At 33.3% G+C, this 22,419-nt stretch overlaps 2 protein-coding genes across 6 annotated transcripts in view; one reads left to right on the top strand and one right to left on the bottom strand.

Annotated features, from left to right (window-relative positions):
• The window catches only part of Stlk (Ste20-like kinase), a 28,742-nt gene extending 19,310 nt beyond the window's left edge, over nt 1–9,432 (top strand). For all 5 annotated transcript variants that reach the window (XM_089239133.1, XM_089239134.1, XM_089239136.1 and 2 more), the window contains exons 10-12: nt 5,849–5,954; nt 6,424–6,545; nt 9,023–9,432. In XM_089239133.1, the coding sequence (XP_089095259.1) occupies nt 5,849–5,954; nt 6,424–6,545; nt 9,023–9,102 (308 nt within the window). In that variant the 3' untranslated portion in view covers nt 9,103–9,432. The remainder of the gene's footprint in view (nt 1–5,848; nt 5,955–6,423; nt 6,546–9,022) is intronic.
• A 1,004-nt stretch (nt 9,433–10,436) lies between these two features.
• LOC149080123 (pfs47 receptor-like) lies at nt 10,437–22,359 on the bottom strand. Its single transcript, XM_089239132.1, has 4 exons — nt 22,247–22,359; nt 21,971–22,083; nt 14,878–15,086; nt 10,437–11,800 (listed from the first exon to the last, which is right to left on the bottom strand). The coding sequence occupies exons 2-4, from the start codon at nt 21,993–21,995 to the stop codon at nt 11,498–11,500; spliced, it is 537 nt and encodes a 178-aa protein (XP_089095258.1). The 5' UTR covers nt 21,996–22,083; nt 22,247–22,359; the 3' UTR covers nt 10,437–11,497.
• Nucleotides 22,360–22,419: the final 60 nt, after the last annotated feature.

The following is a 22,419-nucleotide window of genomic DNA, read 5'->3' as shown; positions in this document are numbered from 1 at the left end:
AATGTAGTTCAAATTATATGTTTCGCTACTTCATTAATACCCAACTAATTTATAAATGATATGAAAATTATAATATATAATCTATGTATGATTATATAATTCATTAATTAGAAATATTAGGTGAAAGAGAATTTGTGCATTGGAAGTTTAAAAACTGGAGGATATGCAAATTGAGTAGCTAAAACTAGTCAGTCATTAGTAAATGTGATGTTTGTAGTTTTTAATCATACTTCGCTTCTAACATGTATCTGTTTCAAGTTCAATTCGCTGGGAGAGCAGACAGACCACTCTACTTCTGTTTCTTATGGTCGTTGAATATTTTTAAACTTTGGATTATTTTGAATATTTGTCCTGGAATTGTATCACACTTATGTCAACATATTGAAACTTCCAATATGTATTAAAGATCTGGCCAATATTGTGATTATGTGCCATGGGCAGAGATACAGTGAGCATGGGGGACATTGCCCCCCCCCCGCCCCCAACGTCAATGGTGGAGCCGACTGATCTAATGTATATGCATATATATGAATTGAATTCATTATCATGCCCCCACAAATGTTCAAGTCCATCTCTGTGTATGTTATGTGTACAACAGCAAGCGATGTTCACTCTTTAGCTCCTTAAGTGCCACTCTACTTCTGTCTTTACAACTCTCTGAAACCTTTGGTACAAATAATTATGCCTTTTCATCAATTGTTTATTCTGACCATTTCTAAATTAAAGTATTATCGACAGAAACAGACTTGCCAGTTGTACAAAGTTGAACCCCAAAGGCATAAACTTTCATCCGGCCCATGGGCCCTTTGTCCCCTTAACCGGTTGAGCGGTGAAAGGTTTTTCGATTTCTATTTGAAAAATGGTGTGAGGTTATACGGAAAAATACTTGTAAAGTGGCGAAGCTTTTTTATCTCAAGTAGTGCTATCCCCCCCATCAAACATGCAGGACAACAGTGAAGGCGTGGTTGGTAGGCATCCAAGTGACAGGTTGGCTACACCTATTCCTAAGTGATCCTATTTTTTACTAATACACACTCAACTTCAGTACTTGTTCTTTTGTTACAGGCTATTTTTTTTCTCCCTGTCGTGGTCACAGATATATTTAGAAGTTCATTTTTCCTATTGCTGTGGAACCTCGCTAAAATGACACTTGATACAACGATATTTTTCAAGTATTGTTTGGAAATGTCTATACTCTAATGTTAATCGGCTGCCTCTCGATATAGCGATAATCCCTCTACAGCGATATTTTTTCTTAGTCCGCAGACTATCGTTATATCGATGTTTCACTGCATATATATATTGTACTTTTCTCACTAATTTATTGGCAAAAAGAAGCGTTTATATTCTCTAAATGCACAGCAACACTATAACGGGGTATTAGGGATTACGCAACAAAGTTTTTCTTTTACTTTTTTAATTAAAAATATTTAAGCCCGTTTTGAGTCTACGTAGAGTTTCACGGCGTTACAATACTTTATAATCGCACTTCCTTGTAATTTTTTCGTTCCTCTTTCGCTGACGTTGCATGCGACTTATCATTTTGTGGTATCACTAAAGTGTCTTAGCACATTTTATCCGAGCAGTGTGATGCACTTTTCCAATGCATACTTTTCAGTTTAATCGAATAGCTTTTTCGCAAGGGAAAAAGCTGCACAGTTTTGAACAGTATAGGAAATTTATGAAAGCAACACACATTATGTGTGATAAGGCACAAAAATATACATATATGGTGTACCTTGAATTTTCTAGAAAGTTAAAAATAACAGTAGTCGATGATTTTAATTACATAAATATCTATATTATATCTTATGAGTAAATTTGAAATATGCAATGAATTGGAAAATACCTTCGTTTTTATTTAATCTATTTATACAACACGAAATGATTTATACTTCACATAAAAAACTAACTGATTATAAAATATATCGATTTTATGTGTATATGGGAGGAAGTAATATTTTGATGTATTTAATACATGCCATTAATAATTTAAGATACGTTATAAATGCAAACGTTTTAAAAGCCTATTTGAGCCTCGTTTCGCAAGGTGGCATGTTCAGCAACTCGATGTATGTCACAGAATTTTTTTTTCTTTTGATGAAATTTACTTTCTTTGATGATATACTGACCAAACAAAAATAAAAGGTAACAAAAGAAATGGAATATTTGTCAAAATTTTAATTGAATCACTGATAACAACTGCTTTTCAGGGTTTATCTCAATGTAATGTCACATTCAGTTGGTCACATATAATTGAATTTTTACGCTTCGCATAAATTACATGTGTTGTCATAGGATTCTATAAACACATTAAAAAAAAAAAACCTGCATACATACACACAGTTGTACCCGCTTATAACGAAGTTAGAAAAAACAGCGAATATATTCAATATATGCGAATTTCATTATATCCGTACCAGCTTGGAAAATGATACGATTAAGCGAATAACACATTTTGCACGAGCGATACGCATTTTTCAGTAATCTGAACATACTTAAAATGAATAGATTAAAATAATGTATTGTAATACAGATTAAAAATTTAATTGATGGTATAATAGCATTCCAAATGAATAAATATGTGCCGATTATTATTTTTCTTGATATGATTGTAAATGTCAACCGTATTGCGTTTAAATCATTTTTGCCAATAAGCATGCACAAAATATGTCTTTTATTTTAGTAAGTGCATAAACACCAAACAATTTTCGGTCTCTTTTTTTTTTTTGAATCATTCAAAGAGAACGAAAGAATTATACAAAAGGAATTATATTATCAAATCCTGACCACAATCGTCCCATTTTTTTTTGCGTGCATGGTAGGTATTACGAAAACTACTACATATATCGAGTAGCTTTGTGTATCAAAAGTATACTAAATACAGCATAGGCGTTCTCAGGATTTTCTCAAGAATGGGGGAGGGGGGTCAAAATCTTTTTTTTCTGAAGGGGGGGGAGTGAAGTTTTTATTGAAAAATAACGCTATAATCTCGGCCAAGGCTTGAACCCCAAACCTCCTCCTCCCCTTTTCATACGCCAACGAAACATTCTATATTTGGGGGGGGGATCGTTTTATGCCTTGACGCTGTGCAGAAAACATGTCAATTTCAATATTATTTTTGACAAACCGACATCTATGATTTTTTTTCTTTCAAATTTCACATAAAAAAGAAAAAATTCTTGTGTAATTTTAGGAAATTTAGATGTCGGATAAAACAGATTTTGCTTTCGAAGACAAATTAAACATGCAGCACAATGTTTCAAAAAGGCCACATCACATATGTTTTAAAATAAAGAAAGTCTTGGTTTTGACGTATACCGCGTACGAGCTATTTCTTTATAAAATTTAGTTTCCTTGGTAGGGTGCAATTCACATAGACTATTATTGCTTTCAAAAGAGAAATATCGGTATATTGATCGGTATATTGATCTCTAAGATATCGATATATCGATTTCTTTGATCGTTAGAGTTGCTGTCGCTAGCCATAATTATAAATGGTCACAATTATCACCAAACACTATGCCAACGTGGCGATGACCCTAAATCGTAGGAATCGATACATGGGGCCGGTCAAAGCACAAAATTTGGACATTGGCTGGGCAAACTCTCCAATTTCGGGCTTCACCACTATTATGCAGGGTCGCAACTAGATGCTTGGTCACCCGGAGCAAGTGCGCAATTTGGCGCCCCCTTGTAATGTTGAAGGTAAGGTTTGAGAATGAAATTTGCGCCCCCCTCTGGTCCAGCGCCCAGGGCACGAGACCCTCCTGCTCCCGGGGCTCGGTCGATTGCGCCAAAAATGGGAGTGTTTGTATTCCCCCAACAGGTCAATTGCGCCGAGTCTGGAAATCTGGGTGAGCGCAATCGACTTATAAACGGTTTATCTTCGGCGCAATCGACCTACACCCCTGCTCCCCCCCCTAGTTGGGGCCCTGCCATTATATGTATACATATATATATATATATATATATATATTTATTTATTTATTTATGCAGACCAAGAAAGAAATATCGTTGTATATTGGTTATCGTTATATCGAGAGGTAGCAATTTAACATTAGAGTAGTGACATTTCCGCACAAAACTTGAAAAAATATCATTGTTGAAGGATTTATCGCGTATCGTTGTAGCGGGGTTTCACTGAATTTAAAAAATTTGTAAAATATAATTAAATAAAACATGCAAAAAAAATACAGCCATTGTGTATTAACAAATAGCACGAAATATTATGCAAGCCTCAAGTTAAATCTATATACATATAACTTAGAATAAATTCTAAAAAAAAATAAATTCTGGAAAAAAATTTAATTTCAATTTCATCTTCCAGTCAATAAACTTTTTGTTGGATTTTAGTGGATTGCATATGTTTATTTATGTGTTTATATACAGTGAAATCTTGTTACAATGACACTGGATACAACGATAAATCCTACTACGACAATATTTTTTCATCTTATTTAGCAATGTCTATAGCCTAATATCAAAGTGCTGCCTCTCGATATAGCAATAGTCCTTCTACAACGATATTTTTCATGGTCCGAGAATATCGTTATATTGAGATTTCACTAAAAAATTAAAATAAAAAAAAAACCAATATTTTTGAGAAAAATTTTGACGTACAGCTTCACATGTTGTGAATATAAGCGTAAAAAAAACAGTCCTCCCCTCCTTGAAAAGATAAACAGTTTTTCTCTCTTTTTCGCTGTACCACGCCTCCAAATTCCATTTTAACAATCTAGCATTCTTACTTTCAAGATACCAGTAAAAAAGCCACACCTTATTCTGTACAGACGGTATTTATTGTGATGGTCTATAACCAATTCATTGTACTGTTCAGCGGAGCGCTTCATTAATTTGAAGGATTAGGAGGCGTTGAAGGTGTCAGTCAAGGTACAATAGGTCAAGGGGGAAGGAACAGGTCTTCCATGACCCATATATTCGTCACCACCGCTCAAGGATTGGAAACATTATGATCCATATATTCGCCATTGCCACTTGACTGGTTAATACAAAGTTTCCCCACCATCTTCATAATCATTATAAAATTATTTGGTTTAAGTTCTCTCCCCCCCCCCCCCCACAAACATTTTGAGCCTTCCCAATATTTCCAATGAAATTGTATCTATGTTGAACCCTATTGGGAATCTTCATGCACATGGAACTACCTTGACTGACAAATTTTTGTACCACTGGCATAAATCCTTTTCGTTATAATTCATACATTTTATATAACATAGCATGAAAAAATTAGATTAATCAGAACATAAGATGCTATAAATGAATACTGCTTGTTACTGATTCGCTTGAATGTCAACCTATTCCAGGTAGAATGTATTTTTTCTTTCACAAAAGTTTTTCTGTAACTATATTTCTTCAGTATATATTATGTTTTCAGTTGTTTATCTTAACCTTTGTGAATTTTCAGTAAATTTATTTGTTTTCATTTATCATTGTCATTCTCTATATTGCCAGGTTAAACTGTTTATTCAATATTATGCCTACATTCAAATTTTCTTTTTAGATTTAAATTTCCAGACACATGTTTTCAGGTTTTTTTGCAAAACTTTTTTACCTGTTGATAGCGAACTGCTATTGAAGTGCTGTGTACTATTATTGACTTGGCTTGATTTTGTGTATTGTACTAGATTTTGGAGTATGCAGTTATATATAGGGCCTTTGATCCACATAAAATTGGTAAAACAAAATGTACAATTGATAATGCACAATGATTTACATTTTGATCACAAAAAGTGAAATATGGAGGTGATTTTTCTATGTATAAAGTTGTGCAAGCTTTTTGATGATAAATTCTTCTATTGTAATCTTTCATATTTTTAAATTATAGATATATCAAATGAAGACCATTATGATCAGTGTTATAGAGCAAAATGTTTCTCTCGGGCTTTTCATGATTTTACTGAGGTATGCTTGCTAAAAGATCCAAACAAAAGGTTAGTTCTTGCATGGTGGCTCATTATAGTTTTTATATAAATGATGAAAAGGAGAAGAAATTATTGGTTTATATCATCATTTTTGTATGGTAATAGCATCATCATGAAATGTGATAAATATTTTTTTTGTTGTCTTTTCCATAACTTTTTTTTAAATATTTTTACAAATCCATAATCAACCAAAAACATTGTTCTAGTCAATAATAAAAGTATAAGTGTTCTACAGAAATGTTTATGCTTGAACAGTTTTGTATATAATTTTTTTGACACATTAGCTACAGCAGTATTATAAGCATAAGAAATAATGATCTATGCATTGAATAATTTTTTTTTCAGTTTTAAAATCCAGTTGTCAACAATTTTCTTAAAAATACAAAAATACATATGGTAATTATTGATTTATCATTTTATAAATCTCTTAAATGGTTATTTGCAAGTATTTATTATTTATAATGGTTCATTCCCACAGGCCATCTTCTTCTCAGCTTTTGACTCATCCATTTATTAAGCTCACAAAAAAGACTAATTTCACTTTGCAAGATATTTTAGCAGTGATTACACCTCTTCAAGACTTACTATCATCTAATCAAGGTAAATTCATATGATTTCTATGTATAAAGGTTTTTCGATCTCTCAGGTTTTTGTCTTGTTTTTTTTGTGAGATTTTCTCTATGCTAATTCTAAATAATCAATATGTGAACATCATCTCAAGACTAAAGTTTCAAATTATAGTTACAAAATTATATTTATGTAGTTTGAAGACTAAAGTTCAGATTGATAAAAGAAACTAACCAAGAACTTAAGAAAGGACTTTTCTCTTCACTTTATATTTGCCTCTGCTACAGGAAACCTGTTGCAAAAGCAGAGCTCTCATAAATGAACCATAGCTGCCATTACTACCTGATTAGGACATTGTGAACTTAGTACAGAAATGCTTGTTAACAAGGGGGGAGGTACACCTCCTCGCCTCTTACGTAGTTTGCAGGCTGATAGCCATAACTCATAAGAAGTCTGGTTCAACCTTAGCTTCAAAATGTGCAAATAAAACTTTGAGCTAAGGAAAAGTTAATAATATAAACCAAAATCCTGATAACTTTAAAGAATGTTTTCCCATTTTATGATATATGTCCATTCCATACTTTGAGAAAGTAATAACTAGAGCTCACATTATTCGCACTAAAAAACAGACAATGTGCTTTAAAAATATGCAAATAGGTTCCAAAAAACTCCAAAATATGTATTAAAACTGAGAACATTTGCATTAAAAATTGAATAACCCACAAAAAAAAGGACAAATAGGTTTTTAAAATGTATATTTTTTAGCGTATATTTACTGACAAAATTTTTTTTCATGCAAAATAACTTAAGGCCATGTATAAACATGTATCAGCTATATCCTATTATAGCAAAAAGTTGCTGAGAGTTCAGTCGGCCATATTTCAGCTCACCACATTTATCAATCTATTATTTAAAATGATTAATTTTTCATACATACATAAATAATTTGACCTCGTAATTTTAATATTTTAATTTTGATACCATTAGTGCTATGCTAGAGTTAAAATTTGCTAAAATGCAAAATTTCCAAAGAAATAAGGATGAGGTGTTCACTACAATTTATTATTTCCTTATACAGTAAGACCTCGTTATAACATCATCGCTTTTATGTCATAAGGGGTATTACATCACTTTTTATAGGTCCCTGCAAGCATATTTGGTAAATTGGGATTACTCATTAAGCTGACCCCCGCTTATGAAGTAATTTTTATTTGGTTTCCCAGAGGCGGCATTATACTGACTATACAGTAATTGATTCGTCTTAAATTAAGTGAAAAATAAAAATATCCAGTGATATGATAATTTTGATCCCGGCCTCCAGTTTGCCAGCTTGAGTAATGGATAACATTAAAGGGTATGCAGAAATCTTCACTACATTCATCTCTCTCTCTCTGAATGTTGTTTATTTTTCATGTAGGCAGGATATATATACACATACAAACACTTTAATACCAATCATTGTTCATGTGCGGCGGCAATGTTATGCATATATTATGAGCAATATTCATTTGAAAAATTTTAAAAACGTGATTGAGTTTCGTAAAAGTATTTTAAGACGGGAAAAAACAGCCGATAGGTGGCGCTAATGTACACAAGTCAAAGAAAAGTGTATCAATCCGATCTGTCAGAACTGAAAGATGCGATTTGCCGAGAGGTGTCATGTATACATCTGGACCTGCTGCACTCTGCTGGATATGACTCGCCTGCAATGTGTTCTCCCATGTGGTAGTGGTCATGTGGAACACATACTGCTGTAATATACGATTTGGAGGCATTCTGTTTGTTGTTTGTGTATATTTTCTTTGAATTGTGTATGTCAGCGCCACCTATTGGCTGTTTTTGTCATTTTTTTCCTGTCTTAAAAAATTCCTGTGACCTAGCGATGCTTACCCCGCAAACCGTTTTTTATTTCTGTAATTTTTCTGGATTTTATGAATTTTCAAACTTTCTACTGACTTTTTGCCCACCCTCTATTATAACCCATTGTAATGATGGATAGGATCATAGGCAGATGCTGTGATTGATGGGGAGAAGGGCAGTCCACTTTATAAAGTGTAGTGGTATAGGCGAGAGGTTAGATGTGAACTATCGCCCCACCCCTTCTGCTTGAAGAGCCCATATTAGATCATAGCATGGGTGCACAAAACTGATAAGCAGCAAATACTGAGGTTAACATTGAATAAAACAAATGAGTTGGGTCATGGACAGAGACCACAGATTATGTCACCTGGATCAGATATGGTGGCTCACTCAAACTACAAACAGAACCAAATAATACTCCTGATTATCCCCCCCCCCCCCACATTAACTTGGCTATATTCTGCTTATATTACCTGAGAAAGCGGGTGTGTCACAACTCACACCCTTAAGTCCCAACCAGCTGGACTAGATGACTTACCACCAGCTGAGGGCATAGTGAAGTAAAATATAATATATTTTTCATAAAAATGTTTAATTGAAAAGTTTAAGATTAAGCAAAGGTTAATTTATGTTCTTTTTCCTCCTCTTAGTTGAAGACGAAAAGCAAACTACTAGTCCAGACCAACTCTACCTTGAGAATTTATCCATAGATGAATCATGGAATTTCTAGTCAAAATTTTATTGTCTTTTTCATGCCTCATCCTTTCAATCAAACCACTCATTTTCTCATTGATACTTCAGACAAAATACACATCGTAATTCTGAATCCATGTATATTATCAGTAACTATTTTTCTTAACATAAGGTGATCGCAGGAAACAAATTTAGAGCTTTTTTTTCATTTGAATATTATGAATGTACTGTTGCAATAATAGATGTCACACAATGTATCAAGCCAGTTTTTGTAGTTATCTTTTATGTGTGCCTTTTTTTTTTATGATACTCTATTTTCAGAAGATACCAGCTTTTTGAATTAAAAAAAACAAGATTTTTGGAGTGATTCATTTAATTTTATTGCTTTTAATTTTTTTTATACTTCATCTTTTTTTTACTGAAAAGTATCATGTTTTAGTATTTATAATTTCGAAATAAGAGTTTCTTAACAGAATAATTCAAATTTAAAAAATGGCAGATTTGTCAATATTATATAAATAATTTTACTTTGAAAATTTGGGATTCAATTATTTAATTGTTCAAGGATTTAATTAGACTGAAACACCCAAATTAGAGCTAATTTTGAATGACCATTGCCACAGCTATGATTTACAGCGAAATCTCGATGGAGCAATACTCTGTGAAATACGAAAAGAATGTTGTTGTAGAGGGTCCATTGTTACATCGAGGGGTAGCAGTTTAATATTAGATTATAGACATTTCCAAACAAGACTCGGAAAAACATTGTTACACTGAGATTTATCATTGTAGTGAGGTTTCACTGTATATGCAAAGAGCAGATGTTAAGCTGTAGGTTTAGGTATGATTATTTATCATCTGATGTAAAAAACTGGAGTCAGTGAAGCTTTTTATATCTGTAATTTCAAAAAATTCATTTCCACTTAACCTGAATTTTTCAGAACTGCACCCAAACTGCTTTCAACTTTCTCAAGAAGCAAAATAGTATAAATATTTTACCTTGAGCATGAAAATAATTTTGTTAATAAAAATTAATTAGGAATGAAAATTAACAAAGCTTCACCTCTTTCTGAATTATTTTTTTTAATGGTGAAGTCGCCATTGACGAATAAAGTTGAGGATTCTACTAATATATGATGCAATGACATTTCTGTGTGTAACGATTATCAGAAAGGGAACAAAACTTTCAGTATATAAAAAAAGGAAAGAGTTGAATTGAGCCTGTGCATTATCACTATACAAACATTTTCAAGATCAAAGAACATTGTAGATAGTACATCACTACATTATACTACTATAGATAGTATTCCTTAGATGGAAGTTCTACTGTATAAAAAAATTCTAATACATAATGAGTAACACACTAAAAAATAATTACAAGCTCTTTTTATTGATTAAGCAATCAAAGTGCATAATGCTGACTAGTACAATATTTGATAAAGATATTTTTCAGTAACGAAACAAAAAGCATGATAGATACATAACAGTGTGTTCCCCAAACATGCATAAACAATAAATTTTACATACATCATGTAAAAGTGTGCTTATAACCCTTCTTTTTAACAAGTGCTCTCTAAATAACTCTATAAGGCTGATATTACACTATAAATTTTTTATATAAAAACTTTCTATTTTTATTTATTTTACTTTCTTTTTATTAAAACTTTTTTTTTTATAAAACTTGAAAAATGCAACCAATAAGCTCATTGGTGTTTTTTTTTCTTCAAGTTTTGTAAAAGATCTTTTATTAAACGTTTATAGTGTATTACCAGAGCCTGAGAATCATACACTGTTTGCATGGCAAAATACTAATTTAACAATGCCGACTGCTATAGTTATACAGAGTGTAACACCCTATATACAACACAGGGTTGGACTGAAAGCTAATTTGATAAGAAAAAATTAAAATAGTTGAAAACTTAATACTGATCTGCATTTATGGAATAATCTATACAAAACATGGTACTGGTTGTCATCAAGATGACTGCTAATTGGCAATAAAAAAACACCAATCAAATGTTATGTGGGAGTGCTTTGATGAAAGCTATCCAGACATTGATGTTGACAGAAATAGCGGCCTGCTTGTAGAGTTTAGAATCAATGGTTCCTCTTGGTATTGCTGATATATCATCTCTGTCTGTTTTTTAACTAAACTATTTATAACAAAGGGAAAACAGTAAAAAAAATTTTTTTTTTTTTAAATTATGTTAAAAGAGTCATGATCATCACCATAAGAGCCCTGGGTTATTGGTGTAATAAAAAAAATCCAAATTGTGCCAATTGGGGGGGGGGGGGAAATATGCCAATAGTGATGCTGAGTAAAATAACCTTTTTTTAAGATTCCTTTACCCAGCTCATTTAACTCAATTTTTCAAATTTTATCACTTGAATCATTTTGCTTCTGACCCATCAATTATAGCAGATATACACATTTATTCATAACGAGAGCGATAACCAGGAGGAGCGGGAGGGCAGATGCAAATGCGGTGAAGGTATTTGTGAATCAGGATTTCAAAATCTGTATATATCTGTTCCTGCCCATCTTTAGCCACATGCAGTTCTTGTTTTTCAAGGTTAACCCAGCCAATATATGTTGTCTTATTGACAACAACCCGACCAACATAAAGAGCATCACCGCTTTTATCAACACCAGAAGCAAGAAAGTTTCTCTCTTCAGATGAATCTGCTTTGATGTTCTCCCATTTGAGAGGTTCCCCAACAGGAACATTCATAATCTGAAAAAAAACAAAATACTATATACGCAACTGAATGAATGATTTTGCATCATAGGCTTAAAATTATTGGAAAAATTGGGAGGGCTCAAAAATATATTTGGTACTTGGGGAAGCAGTCTTGAATCCAAAATTTGTACAGTTATGGAGATCTTGGCAAATATTAGTGGGGGGTAGGGAGTTCTTGTGTGGGCCCATGGTCTGGATACACATTTATGTCTATGCATATTATTTTTTCCTCTTCTGATAGTTCCATCATGGTAAATATCCTGAAGAGTTTTTCTGTTTCAAAAATTTATTGTGCATTATATAACCTATGATCCCTTAGCAACAAACCCTACAGGGTTTGTATGGGTCAGGAAAAACTTGGAATTGTCAGTGAAATTATTTTTTAAAAAAAACAAATCGAAAATAGCTCATTTTTGTTCTAAAACCTGGAAATTTTTGACAACGGACCTGAAAAATCATCACGCTTGTCTGATCAAAAGCAGAAAAATTTTTTTTTTCCTTGAAAAAAAATTGCGAATGTAAATTGCAATCTAGTAACATCGTAAATACTGATCTGTGAATTTTGCAATGGAACGAAAAACCGTAGAAATCAGAGGAGAAATAAGGATTTTGTAAGTCTGTAGAAGAGTGTAATTCTGTGACACTCCCTGAAAAACAAGGAAAATTCAGAATTCTAAGACAAGTTTCATTGGTGTTGTCTCCCGTTGTTATAGAATCAATGAATCTAGTCAAGAAATAAGAACGTAAAATTTGATCTGCTGTAGCTATACCTGCTACCCTATATCCCATGTAGAAAGTGCTGTTTTTCTGTGGGAGCGATAAAAAAAGTATGCAAGTAAGCTATAGTGTGCAAGTTGTGCAATACATGTCATTATTTAATGTGCAAATCTGTGAGGTATTGGTTAAAAGAATAAGTCACATCTCCCAGTATTTTGTATGAGAAATGCAGGGCCGGGGATTAACCATCAAGCAATATAAGGACGTGCTTAGAGCACCACAAAAAAGGATAAAATAGTACATTTTTTAAAACCCTTTGAGTGGTTTTTAAAAATTCTCCAATCCACATTATAGCTGCCACAGTGGAAATCACTAAACCTTTCAGAAAAATTGCCACTTATTTTTAGGGGAAAAACATTCCCCTATTTTTTAGTTTTACATGCCCGTGTCCGGCATGTGGTCGGAAAAAAACATACTCGATTGGAATTTTTACATGTCGGGCAACAGATTTTTTTGTCCAGCCCTGATATGTAATATATTTAAAATAAGCCTCGCAGCTCATGTTCCCTCTAAGCTGCACATGTGAGTGTATATGAAATCATAACATTAGTGTAGGTTTACATAATTGTTTCCCAAACTTTTTTGTTCATAATCCACCCTTCTCCGAATTTTTTTTTCTTATTGCTCCTCTTCCCAAGCTATCTCATGGGATTCTTGTATTGTAACTGTTATCACCCCTCACTGGACGATATCCATGATAGTCTGTGTTTCCCATAGTGGTGATATTGCTCACTTGGGAAACAGTGGCTTACATAATGGCAGCTCACTATATTGTCATACTGCACAGAGAAAAAAGGTAAAAGATAGTTAGAGGGGTTGTTGCTCATAACCAGTATTTGATTTGAAGTTGATATAATGTATCATAAACAAAACATTGCAGAGTCCTCACACAATGAAGTCGCTTTATTACATTGAAAATTTCTTTAATAGAGAATTTGTTATAGAGAAATCAGAAGTTAATGATTATTTTAAAAGATTTTACATTAGAAAAAGATTAGTTTTTTCATATAACAAATGAAAATGTTAATCATGAATTTTTGATTACACAAAAGCATTACCAAAATGTTAAAAATGTAACACATTTTTTTTTGAAAAATGAAATGACTAAAATTCCAGTAAATATATTCACTTTATTTAAGAGTGATGCCACTCTCTGCTATCCATACAAAGGTGTTTAACAGCTGGCTGATGCAAAGATATATTTAGGAAAGAAAATTCTACTGCCCTTGCAGGGAATCGAACTCGCGTCCTCTCTCTTGCCAGGAAAGTGCCCTAACAAGAGAGAGGACGTGGGACATATCTTTGCATCAGCCAGCTGTTAAAAACCTTCGTATGGATAGCAGAGAGTGACATAATCATGGAATAAGTCGCCATCTGGTGGAAGTGTCAGCAATTTTGAGCTTTGGCCGGAATTAGGTCTGACTGTCCATGTACGGTCCTGCTCAGTGCACAGGAGCTCCAAGGAAAGATTGAGATATTTGTTGTCTCCCGGCAAGAAAGGATGTCAGTTCGATTCTCCGCAAGGGCAGTAGAATTTTCTCTCTTTCCTAAATGTATTTTTGCATCAGCCAGCTGTTAAAAACCTTCATACATTCACTTTACTTGAAGGAATCTACAATTCTATTTTATTAGGAATGAACACATGGATGTGCGTCTTTTTTTATACAGTGGTATCTTGAGTTACAAGTTTGATTAATTATTGAAAATTGTTCATATTATGAAAACTGATATCTTAAAGTGAAACTTAAAACTTTAAAATAACAGAGACCTCTTATATTTTGTTAAACATCCCCATAAATACTCTCATGAAAATCAGCTAGCTTGGTACAATACGATGCAATATGCTTGTATACTAGCTCCTTTTCAAAATTCAGTTTTTCCTTTAATCAAAATGAATTTTGACCAAGTGTGAGTTTTGATGATTATTAATATTTGTATACAATGCAGTTAAAAGATCAAGGAATTTTCTTTAAATCACATTATACTCTTTTTTAAGGGCATGTTTTCAGCAAATCGAGTCAAACTTCCATATAATAATGAAATAAGATAGCCTACACCAGTTATGGAAATTATTTAAATATTTTCAATTTTTTAGCTACTTCATTGAGCGATTGGCCTGTTGTGGGTTTTGAGATTGTATTCAACACAAGATACTACGTTTGAACATTTTTCTAAACTTACCAGAAAAATTTCATGAAATCAATCATACGACAGGATTAATGTATCCTGTTTACTATCCATGTTTACTGTTATTAAGTAATACTTTCCATATAGAAGGGAAACTATATATTTACCTCGTAGTCTTCACTTTCATGCACCGATCCATTAGCAGTAAAAACACAGATTCTTTTGTCCTCATGTACTGTGCCAATAAGAATCTGATTTTGAAACCGTGTTCTTCCAGCATAAACAAACTTCCCTCCAAACTCACCACATTTTATTGCACCATCTGGCAAGTCACTAGTGTGTGTATCCCACTGAACATCAGGTGATCCTAAAGGGGCTAAAAAAAATTGGGAACATAAATAAGGGAATTCAATTTTTTATGTGTTGATTGTAATTAGAAAATTCTACACATGAATGATGTATAGAGAGAAATGATGTCTTTCTCTGCTGTTCCTAAAAGTATGAAAGACTAGATACCAAGTGGAAATAAAGTTTGGAAAGAAAATTCATGTGCCTTCGCAGGGAATAGAACCACCAACCTCTTCTCAATCTGTGTGAGTGCTCATTAGGCTATAGAGGACTGGTATTTTCTTCTCTTAGAGCAGGGGGTCTTCAATGCATAGCCCGCAGGCCAAATTTGGCCCTCAGACCTCTTTGCTGTGGCTCAGTTATTGTAAAATCCTGTTCCTTTACAGCAGAGGTCTTCAACCTTTTTCCAGTCGCGAGCGCATTGCCTGTACCTATCATCAAAAGAACAAGGGCGGCTCAAGCTTACCTGCTGCCTGGGTGCAAAGCCTCATATACTGCCCCTAATGGTGACCCTGGTAAAGCTGACAGAGCTTTGGTGAAGGGGACCTCGAGACAAACCTGATTTGTTTTTCTGGTTTTTTTTGTTCTGCACATCATTGTTTACCATGCAAAATGAGCATGATAATACGTCCCGCTTTTGAAGTAGATTTTTCTGTTTTTTTTGTTCCAGAATTATTTTACCATTCTTAATAATGAAAGATAACTTAATCCTTGAAACAGCACTCATTTTTGTGAACCATCATCACTTATCCTGTAAAGATGATATATAACTAGGTTATTTTTTATTAATAAATTTTCTTTCAAAGGTGTTTCTGGTACTTCAGGAACCGGACAAGTGCAAAGCCAAATTTTTCCTTTGCTTTCATTTGATTATTATGGAACAAATTCTGGGTGAGGGCATGTCCCTCCCATCCTAGAGCAGGGCCCACCAGTCAGACTTCTTACGGGCCCTTCTATAGTTAATTTATAGCGTGAAAAGGCCAAAAAATTATGAGAATTGTCTCAGACCCCAGGGCTAGAGCCCTGTCAGCCCTGCCCTTGTGGGGGCCATGGGTGAGAAAACCAAAATGCACACTTGCACTTGTGACAGAATATAGGGGTGGTGCTTGGTCATGCCACACAGTGCGGCATTCAAGAGGGTTGCTAAATCTGATGTGAATGGGTCAAAAAAAGTTTCATTGGCTGAAAGAAATCAAAGACAATGTTTTCTGCCTGTTCAACAATAGGGAGAGGAAAATCCAAGATGAGAGGGTGGAATTTTTTTTTTGTTAGGAATTGTATGGATAAGTTGTGAGGGAGGACATGAACCCAAGGGTAGAGCTGACAGGGATCCAGCTTGGGGGCCCAGGATTAAATCCTTATAATTTTTCTTTTTTTCACATCATAAATTAACTGTAGAAGGGGGTGCCATGAAAGATTCCAGCATTGGGGCCCCAATGAGGAGCAAATTTTATTCTGAAAAGTGTCCTTCCACATTACAAGGGGGGCATCAAAATGCATGCTTACCCCGGGTGACCAAACATCTAGTTGCGGCCCTGTGTAGGGGCTATGAGGGAACAATAGGCAGGAGGCACAAAAAATAGGTCCAGCACGGGTACAAATTTTGTCTCAAGTTGGCCTGATAGCTTACATTCTTGTTTCTGGTATTACAGTCAGAGGCCCTGTTTATTTTCTCAACATTTCTGTTGTCGACGTATGACTACTACTAAACCAGACATGCACCTTGTCCATATTCCTCTGCGGAACTTCTAACAAATTGGTACATGTTGGAATGTGTGTGTATGTATAGTGAACCTTCTGTGACGTTTGTTTCTGTTTAATGCCTGTTATGTGTAGTGCTGCCATCTGCAATCAGTTTTTTAAGCTATGAGTTTTTTCTCAACTCATAGTGAGGGAAGTGTAATGAATGAATAACTATACTGTTGTAGGCCTGTTGTTGTTTGCAGCGAGACTTTTCAACAGGGTGATCAGCTCGCATTCATGCCTCGAAGTTGGGAACAGCAGAAAACCAACTTCAGTCGACCACCACTGTGGCAATGGTAGGGTTTGAACCCGGATTCTTGCGATGCAAGTCTGTCACTATGACTACTTGACCACCACAGCATCGTCGAGGTATGACTCAAAAGCATGATTTCATGTGAATTTTTATTGTGTTAAATTTTGGGGTCTTAACTAAAGTCTACGCTGCTACCCCCTTACAACCTGCCAGCCAGGTGCACCCCTTGCACCCTCTCTTAAGCCACCCTGCAAAAGAAGAGCAACCTTATGGCAAGTTTAACATACGCATGCATGAAATGATGATGATTTCAATCTTTGAATGCAATTCCTCTTAGTGCGGTATTCACCAACATGGTTTAAACTGTAGTCACAATTTTTTGATAAGAGATTCACACAGATTGATTAAAAACCTAAATTTAACCAATCTATGTTGATCTCTTATCCAAAAATTGTGACTACAGTTTAAACCATGTCGGTGAATACGGCCCCAAGGTGTTTAATTGGAACTTTGATCAGGGTATGAAAAAAATCATGATTTAAAAAAAAATTAGATTTTTTTGACTTAAATTAGAATTTTTTTTATTTAAATTAGATTTTTTTGACTTAAATTAGAATTTTTTTTATTTAAATTAGATTTTTTGATTAAAATTAGATTTTTTTGATTAAAATTAACTGACTGCTTATTAATTAAAACAAGTCTTGTTAATTATTAATAACGCATATTTTCATATCACCTAACTGCTTTTTTCTCCTAATCGCTCAAATTTAATAATGAATAAACAACAAACCAACTATAAGGAAAAAATACAAACATCAAAAATCTATGTTTATGTAACATGAAAGGTTATTGAGAACAAATTAACTTCATGGATTAAAGTTTTTTTTGTAGAGAAAAGTGTTTTTATTCATGAACCCCCACCCCCATCCAAGTGAATGAGTGGTGGCAGTATCACACATCTGGTGCACAGACACATCAATTCACTCGATGTACAACGAAAATGCCATTCAGCATCCATTAAATAAAGCAAATTATATTGGCAAGATTGTTTCTTGCACAATGAATGGATGTGTTTCCAACTAGCATGATGTGTACACATTTTCATTCTTTCACAGATTTAATGAGTTTTGGTAAAAGAAAGAGCAACACAAAAATTTAATACAAAAAGTAAAGTTGAAAGCCCAATGATATTTATGTTGGTATAGCATCTATTATTATTTGAATCAGCAGTTAGGGCATAGAATTCAAGGCTTTATACAAAAAATAACTCCTCTGTTTTTAATCATTGAAACCCTAGTGTCACATGGCATTGAATATAATGCAGTTTAGCTCCAAGTTTATCTCCCTATATTTTTCTTAAATGTTTTACATGCACAAAATCTAGAAACAGAGCAGTTTTCTTTCTGCACTGTATCTAGGGATTAAGTTCAAGTCTATATTTACTGTGATTTAAATCAATGATTTGTAAAAAAATCAAGTGATTTAAATCATGATTTAAATCAAGCTGATTTAAGAGCTGATTTAAATTGGTGTACCCTGAAGTTGATCAAGTGTTCGCAAGCACGAAATCGGACACAAGCATCAAGCATTCTGGGTACTTCAGGGAGCACTGTGGTGCTTGCAAGCAACGGGTTGAAGATGCCTGCTTTACAGAGTAAAAGTGTTTGGTTCGAAGCATGAATTAAATTATTATACGTCCTTCTGAACTTTCTGGTATTCAACACACTTCATTACAGTGACTTCAATGGCTATATATATAACAGGGTTGGGTTTTTGACATCAAAAACTGGTTCAAACTGTCAAAAACCTAAATGAATGCCTTTTGATAATGTTTTGAACGCTATAGGTATATAACATGATGAAACACTTACTTTTTGCATATTACAATCTTTTATTTTCAAACATTAATTTATTACAATAATTAAAACAAAATGTCAATTATAATTTGCAATTTTGAATTTTTCAATATAAGAGTCTAGAACATATAAAATATAATTTTATGGTTTATTTATCTAAGCTTATCTTGTGTTCAATTTGCTAAGCAGAATAGAGCTGTTTATTCAAAATATTTATGATAGTTTCTGGGGTCAAAAACCTAACCCTGATACCCTAACTTGGTATTAAAACTGTCAAAAACTTACTACTTCACCGCACACCAACTCCGGTCATATATCGCCATACAGCAATTTACAACCAGTGGAGTTGGGTGGGAAATGAAGGCTCCATCCATCGGTGGTCGCCCTAGGTTCGGTAGGTAAAGAACTTGCTTCTGATGTTCTATGCCCGGATTCGAACCCATGGACCTTGATGGTAACCTTCATAGTGGAAGACGAGCATCTTTACCACTGCGCCACTCGGGCGCTCAAAAACTTACTGTCAATGATGTCAAACAGTTTATTTTAACCTGATAGATATGTTGAATAACAAAACACTTACTTTTATGTAGATTAAAGGGTTTTATATTCAGAATTATAATTATTGAGAAAAAATACATATTTTGATATTTTAAATTTTTTGATCCGCTCAAAATTTTATTCCATATAAAAATTCTCACACAGCATCTGTTAATACACTAATTAAACTCATTTATTTCTCCCTAAAAATTTCTTTGCTCAGTGTGTATAAATTCACAGAGTTTTAAAGTGTATTTTCAACCAAAGCAGAGGTGATAGGACTTGATACCCAAAGCATTTTTTTTGCATGTTTGAATACAGCTTCAATTGGAAAACCATTGCATTATAAATGCTAGTAAATATAACATTCATAGTGCAAAAGTAAGAATAACTAAGTTTGACTAAGGATAAGTTACAGGAGTTTCTTAAGCATTATATACAAGCTAGCATTGTCAAATTAAATGACATTTTAGTCCTACAATTTAGTATTTTGATCTCTAGATATATTTTAATGTTATGCACAATAAGAGTATCATTTTAAGTATCAGTGGTTATCCAGATAATTTAATAACAGATATCACCATTACATATATGATGTAATAAACATTTAACACTTTAACATTTAACATTTAAACACTTATTTGTTGTAAAAAGAGTACAGCAGATGGTTTATACCAATGCACACACATATAAGCAATTGTAGAAATTTTGGAAGGTCAAGAATAATCTTGAATCAGAGAATGTTAAATTATTCCATAGTTTTCCCTTCAGTGTTTATGCTATGCTTTATTCAAATTGTATATTTTATAAGAAAAAACCATATATATTTTTGTGCAAAATAATTCTGTAGAGAGTAGAAAATTATTTCACAATTATATTAAACATTTATTCTTTGTATAACATAGTCACTTTCAACATTACATGCAATTAATGTGTGTATTTCCAATGGGAATTTTTATATTGAAAAGAAATATTTGAGGTTTTTGACGTGACAGTTTAAACCGTCAAAAACTGGCATGTGTCAAAAACCTGCCAACCCCGATATATACAGAGGCAGATTTAACGGCCGGCACACCAGTTGCATGCCAAGAGCCCCAACTTCTAAAGGGCCATTAAAATCCCAAACTTCACACTTTTTTCCAATTTAAGGGGCCCAATATTTTCTTTTGCACCCAGGGCCTCGACAGACTTTCATCTGCCACTGTATATATACACATTTTTCAAATATATTCAGCATAAATTCAAATTAATATTTAAATAATCACTCAACAATTACTTAGACTGGAACAGCTATAGTATAATCCAATTTTTTCCTGGTGACTTATTTTTGGTAATTTAATATATTTGGTTGTGTATATTGTTTCGTTATAACTTTCAAAGAGAAAAAAAATAATTTTAAACTGCATTTAAAAATGAAGTATTGAAAAAAAATATAAAAAATTAATATTGTTTAAAAAGAAATATGACAAACATGTTGGGGCAAATCGAGAAGCTATCCAAACTTAGATGAGTATAACTATAAATACTTCTTATGTGGGCATTGTATTGTATTTTATCATGCATATATATAGTTTTGAATATTTATAATTACATTTTTAATTATGGGTTGCTGTATTTATGTAACAAATATGGATACATTTGTATGACATCCATATTTGTTATGGGCATCTTTTCTCAGCCTCCTCATTGGGCATTTTGCCTGTTGTGGCCCTATATTTGTATTTATATGATGCATATAAGTCAGTGATAGGCAAACTTTTATAGGAGCAGACAATAAAAAAAAAATAAAATTGGCAGGGTGGAAACTGATGGCTAGTAACAAGACAAAAGTAGTGCATGGGAAATATAATAATAATATGTGTACAGCAATGAGGAAATTAACACCAATAAGTATATTTTGATAACTTTATGCATATTTATTAGCGCGTGTTCTATTTTTTGCCATATGGTAAAGCTTTTTAATCAATTTCCATTTAATCTCACAACTATATTTTACACATGCAAAAAATGGACCCCCCCCCCTCTTTAAATAAATTTTTGTGAAACACTAAAATTGAAAATTTCTATGCTACATATTATTTTAAAATCTGTGGTGGGCCGAATAGAACCTCTTTAAGTGGGCAGGATCTGGTCTGTTGGTCATAGTTTGCCTATCACTGATATAAGTGAAAAGCATTATAATATGGAAATGAAAATAATCGAAACTCTATTAAATTAATTCAACAATAATTGTGTCCACCAGTATAGATTGATAACAATCCCTTGGATGGATTTTCTTTGTTTTGTGTAATGCACGCTTTGTTAATATGATGAATAAAACCGAAAATTCTTTTGCAACAAAGAAATTAAAATTCATTTAAAAATGCTCAACAGTTATACTTTGATAAAAAAAATTATAACTTTTATGCATCAAGGTAGAAAAAAAATCGGCATCTACAATATGAGATACCTAAATAAGATTGATATGAAATCGATACAATCAAAGAAATATGAAGTAAATTTGATATTTATTCCAAATCATACCCTCTACTTCTTCAGCGTCAGCCATGATCAACAGGAATGAAGCTTTGAGTATTGCTATGACAACGACTCAACAATGACAATACCAAAGTGCTGCCAATTCAACGCAATGACACCTGAAATTGTGAAGAGATCAACAACAAATTTAAATCAAGTTTTATATTTTACACTCAATTTCTATCTGAAGAAATTTTGCAATTGATTGATAATAAATATAATCTAATTATGTTAGTCAATTCGATAAAATTGGCTCAAAGTTGTTATGAGTAATGAAATTACAATGGCGAATGGAATGCCGGTTATTCGCAACAGCTACCGTTTGCACAGGAAGCAGAAATACTTTTTCATGTGGCATCACTTGATGACGAAAAATTGTTTTATCTCGCTTCCTCCACCAATGAGATAAAAAGAAAAAAAACTAACAATAGTTGTACTTTACGTTCGTATTCGTT

The sequence above is a fragment of the Pholcus phalangioides genome, unplaced genomic scaffold, assembly GCF_987345545.1.
Source record: "Pholcus phalangioides strain wild (caught in Gottingen) unplaced genomic scaffold, Ppha-v1.0 ptg000011l_1, whole genome shotgun sequence".
Lineage (NCBI taxonomy): Eukaryota > Metazoa > Arthropoda > Arachnida > Araneae > Pholcidae > Pholcus > Pholcus phalangioides.
Note: the sequence above shows the minus strand (reverse complement) of the source record. Positions and strands in the feature narration are given on the sequence as shown.

What these genes read in the sequence shown, in the direction of transcription:
- LOC149080123 (XM_089239132.1), bottom strand. Translation starts at nt 21,995, where the DNA reads ATGGCTGACGCTGAAGAAGTAGAGG. An exon ending in TGACGCTGAAGAAGTAGAGG is followed by an intron (nt 15,087 to 21,970) that starts GTATGATTTGGA and finishes AATTTTTTTTAG; the next exon opens with CCCCTTTAGGATCACCTGAT. An exon ending in ATGAAAGTGAAGACTACGAG is followed by an intron (nt 11,801 to 14,877) that starts GTAAATATATAG and finishes GTTTTTTTTCAG; the next exon opens with ATTATGAATGTTCCTGTTGG.